This window comes from Cebus imitator, unplaced genomic scaffold (assembly GCF_001604975.1).
Source record: "Cebus imitator isolate Cc_AM_T3 unplaced genomic scaffold, Cebus_imitator-1.0 Scaffold121, whole genome shotgun sequence".
In the NCBI taxonomy this organism is placed as follows: domain Eukaryota; kingdom Metazoa; phylum Chordata; class Mammalia; order Primates; family Cebidae; genus Cebus; species Cebus imitator.
In genome coordinates this window covers 4,962,745-4,967,494 of record NW_016107436.1, presented here as the reverse complement: position 1 = coordinate 4,967,494, position 4,750 = coordinate 4,962,745, and the positions used below count along the sequence as shown (strand labels likewise).

Genomic DNA, 4,750 nt, shown 5'->3' with positions numbered 1-4,750 from the left:
GATAATAGTGTCTTGCTCTGTTGCCCAGACTGGAGTACAATGGTGCGATCTCAGCTCACTGCACTCACTGCAACCTCCTAGGTTCAAGCGATTCTCCTGCTTCAGCCTCCTGAGTAGCTAGGATTGCAGGCATCCGCTTGGCTGAAATTTTTTGTATTTTTGTAGAGATGGGGTTTCACCATGTTGGCCAGGCAGGTCTTGAACTCTTGACCTCAGGTGATCTGCCGCCTCAGTCTCCCAAAGTGCTGGGACTACAGGCATGAGCCACTGCACCCAGCCAAGTATTAGGTTTAAACACAGATGTGGAATCATCAACAGTCTATCTCATCTAACTGCTCTGTTTCTCAACTTTTCACTGGTAAAATGTAAAATGAAAGATTGGAAGGAATAGATTTAATAAGGTATAGATCTCCTTAGCAGTCGACAGTAATCTCTGAAATATTACATCATAAAAAATAGCATAAAACCAGGCTAGGAGAGGCTAGCATTAGTGAGTTACCTGCAAGCAGAGGAAAAAAGGAGGTGGCCCACATTCAGCACACTTGATATAAGGCTCCATGAGGTAGGAGGAGCAGCCTCGGCAAGGTGGCTTATCAGAGGGATCATCTAAAACAAAAAGAAAACAAATACACGTTTCAAAACACCTTATGGTTAAGCCTAAGTGCAAAAAGGTGAAAATCCCCAAATGACCATACAAGTAGTTAGCTGAGTTGAAAACTTCATGGAGACAAGGTGAGCTCATTTCAAATTTTAAAAAAAGCAAAAATTATGCTCCTTTTAACTTCAGTGCAGCGTTGTTCCTTTTCACACAACATTTAAGTAGATATGGACCCTGCAGAGAAATTTACAAATATACGTTTGTTCATTTATTTATTTATAGAGACAGGGTCTTGCTCTGTCACCCAGGCTGGAGTGCCGTGGCTTGACAATAGCCCACTGTAACCTGGAACTCCTGGGCTCCAGAGATCCTCCTGCCTCAGTTCCCCAAGTAGTTAGGACCACAGGCACATGCCACCACACCTGGTTGATTTTTTATTTTTTTGTAGATATGAGGTCTGACCATGTTGACCAGGCTGGTCTTGAACCCTTGGGTTCAAAGAATGTTCCTGCCTTGGCCTCTCAAAGATCTGGGAGTACAGATATGAGCTACTATGCCCAGTCATGAACATATTTTTAACTGGAAGTTTCATAATATTCCAAACTTATTTTTCCAGGATCATAAAATGTACACATACCTACACATACATATAAAGAAAATCTGATAAAATGTTAACAATTGCTGAGTCTAGGTAGCAGGCATATAAATAATCACTGTAGGCTGGTCATGGTAGCTCACCCTGTAATCCCAGCACTTTGGGAAGCCGAGGCAGGTGGATCACTTGAGGTCAGGAGTTTGAGACCAGCCTCGCCAACATGGCAAAGCCCTGTCTCTACTAAAAATACAAAAATTAGCTAGGGATGGTGGTGCACGCCTATAATTCCAGCTACTCGGGAAGTTGAGGCACAAGAATCACTTGAACCTAGGAGGCGGAGGTTGCAATGAGCTAAGATCGCACCACTGCACTCCAGCCTGGGCGACAGAGCTGGACCCTGTCTCAAAAAACAATAATAATAATAATTGGCCAGGTGCAGTGGCTCACGCCTGTAATCCTAGCACTTTGGGAGGCTGAAGTGGGGGGATTGCCTGAGCTCAGGAGTTCGAGACCAGACTGAGCAATACGGTAAAACCCCATATCTACTAAAAATACAAAAAAATTAGCCAGGCATGATAGCATGCACCTATAGTTCCAGCTACTTGGGAGGGTGAGTCAGAATTGCTTAAACCTAGGAGGTGGATGTTGCAATGAGCTGAGATCACACCACTGCACTCCAGCCTGGGCAACAGAGCAAGACTCCATCACCAAAAAATAAATAAATAAATCATTATCATCATCGCTGTACTGTTCTTTTGACTTAAGTTTTAAATTTTTCATAATAAAAAGTTGCAGCTAAAAATAAAACTCCTTTATTTTTTTTTTTTTTTTCAGATAGAGTCTCACTGTCACCTGGGCTAAAGTGTGGTGGCACGATCATGCTTCAATGTAGCCTCACTCTCCAAGGCTCAAGTGAGCCCCCCCACCTCAGCCTTCTAAGTAGCAGGGACTACAGGCACAAGCCACCACACCCGGGTAATTTTTTTTTTTTTTTTAATTTATTTCCTGTAGAGACAAGGTTTCACTATGTTGCCTAGGCTGGTCTCAAATTCCCAGGCTCAAGCGATCCCAGGAATTCAAGCTGCCTCTGCTTCCCAAAGTGTTGGGATTGCAGGTATGAGCCACCACACTCAGTCAGAAAACTTCTCTAAATCCATGTCTTGGAATATACTACTTTATATTTGAGTTGGAATTTTTTTTTTTCTTGAGACAGGGTCTTCACAGTTGCCCAAGCTGGAGTGTAGTGGCATTATCATGGCTCACTGTGGCTTCAATCTCCCCAGGCTCAGGTGATCCTCCCACCTCAGCCTCCCAAGTAGCTGGACTACAGATGTGCACCACTGCGCCTAGCTAAATTTTCAATTTTTGTAGAGACAAGGACTGTTGCCCACACTGGTGTTAAGAAGTCCTCCTGCCTCAGCTCCCCAAAGTGGTGGATTATAGGCTTAGGCCACTATGCCTGGCTCTGAATTGGAATTTAAACCCAGGAAGTGTCCTCTCTTTCTCCCATGGTAAGTACATAACACAGCAGATCTTCTACTTCCAATGACAGTGGTATGTCTCCAAAATATTAAGACAAGGAGTACAATTCAAACTCTCAAGAACTATAAAAATGCAGGTATATGTGTCCCTGGTTGCCCCAAACTCAGCCGCTACAGTGACAGCAACCTAGCAAAATTGTTCTCTATGATCAGTCACAAGAATCTAAGAGAAGAAACACTTTGAAGATAGATGAAGGAATTTGCTTTGTTTAGCCTGGGACAGGATTTTTCACATTGTTAGCATATTTGCCTCCCTGAAGTCCAAGAAACATTGTTCAAGGCACCTTTCCCTCTTCCAAGTGATGATCACTGTTCTCTTCATTGTTTTTAAGAAGATACAGAGGGCGAGCATGGTGGCTCAAAACTGTAATCCCAGCACTTTGGGGGCTGAACCGGGTGGCTCACTTGAGCTCAGGAGTTCAAGACTAGCCTGAGCAACATGGCGAAACACCATCTCTACTAAAAATACAAAAATTAGCCAGGTGTGGTGGTAGGTACCTGTAATCCCAGCTACTCAGGAGACTGAGGCAGGGGAAAAGTTTGAACCCAGGAGGCAGAGGTTGCAGTGAGCCGAGATTGCACCACTGCACTCCAGCCTGGGTGACAAGAGTAAAACTCCATCTCAAAAAAAAGAAAAGAAAATGACAAAAGAAACAAATGTGCTCCTGGCAGCAGCTTCAAATTCAATATATGAAACAGCAGCTACTCCACTTCTCCCCATTTTAAATTTTAATACAGACAAACAAATCTTGCTACATTGCTCAGGCTAGTCTCAAACTCCCAGCCTCAAGTGATCCTCCTGCCTCAGCCTCCCAAAGTACTGTGATTACAGGAGTGAGCCATTGTGCTCAACCAAAAATTGTTGTACATTAAGTGACAGATGCCAAATTCTACCAAGTTATCCTCTTTCTCACTTCCTGTTAATGATAGAAGCTTGCTTCTGTCTTTCCTCCAGCTATCCTATTAAGAAAAAAGGCATTAGCCACTGACCAAGGTGGTCAATTTTTTTTTGAGATAAGTGTTTTACTCTGGTTACCCAGGCTGTAGTGCAATGGCTTGATCTCGGCTCACTGAAATCTCAGCCTCCCAGGTCCAGGCAATTCTCATGCCTCAGCCTCCCAAGCATTACATGCACGTGCACTATGCCCAGCTAAATTTTGTTATTTTTAGTAGAGAGGGGGTTTTGCCATGTTGCCCAGGCTGGTCGTGAACTCCTGGATTCAAGCAATCCACCCACCATAGCCACCCAAAGTGCTAGGATTACAGGCACAAGGTGATTTTTAAATCCTTATGTCAAGACGCAATTACTGGGCGGGGGCATGGTGGCTCATGCATGTAATTCCAGCACTCTGGGAAAACAAGGTGGGCAGAACACTTGAGCTCAGAAGTTTGAGACCAGCCTGGGCAACATAGCGAAACCCTGTCTCTACAAAACACACACAAAAAATTAGCCAGGTGCAGTAGTGCACGCTTGGTGGTTACACAGAGGCCTAAGGTAGAAGGATCACTTGAGCTGAGGAGGTCGAGGCTGCAGTGAGCCATGAGCACACCACTGCACTACTCCAGCCAGCCTGGGTAACAAAGCAAGACCCTATCTGAAAAAAAAAAAAAAAGGAAAGCAATTACTTTGTAAAAGTAATCCAATTTATAGTTCTTAGCATTCCAGACAATAAAACTATAAAGTATGTTATCCACAACATTTTGAAAATATTTTTCCTTCTTTCTTCTAAATAATATAGCACATATATTCAACATTAAGTGGAGGCTGGGCTCAGCTGGTCACCCCTGTAATCCCAACACTTTGGGAGGCAGAGGCAGGAGGATTGCTTGAGCTTAGGAGTTCAAGACCACCCTGGGCAATACGGTGAGACCCTGCCTCTACCAAAAATAATAAAAAGTAGCCAGGAGGTGGAGGTTGCAGTGAGCAAAGATCACGCCACTGCACTTTAGCCTGGGTGACAAGAGTGAAACTCCATCTCAAAAAAAAAAAAGAAAAATGAAAAATGAAGTAGAATA

The 4,750-nt window shown here is 43.7% G+C and overlaps 1 protein-coding gene across 5 annotated transcripts in view; it reads right to left on the bottom strand.

Annotated features, from left to right (window-relative positions):
• The window catches only part of TADA2A (transcriptional adaptor 2A), a 69,168-nt gene that overhangs the window by 56,432 nt on the left and 7,986 nt on the right, over positions 1–4,750 (bottom strand). For all 5 annotated transcript variants that reach the window (XM_017539880.2, XM_037742501.1, XM_037742500.1 and 2 more), the window contains exon 2: positions 500–606. In XM_017539880.2, the coding sequence (XP_017395369.1) occupies positions 500–606 (107 nt within the window). The remainder of the gene's footprint in view (positions 1–499; positions 607–4,750) is intronic.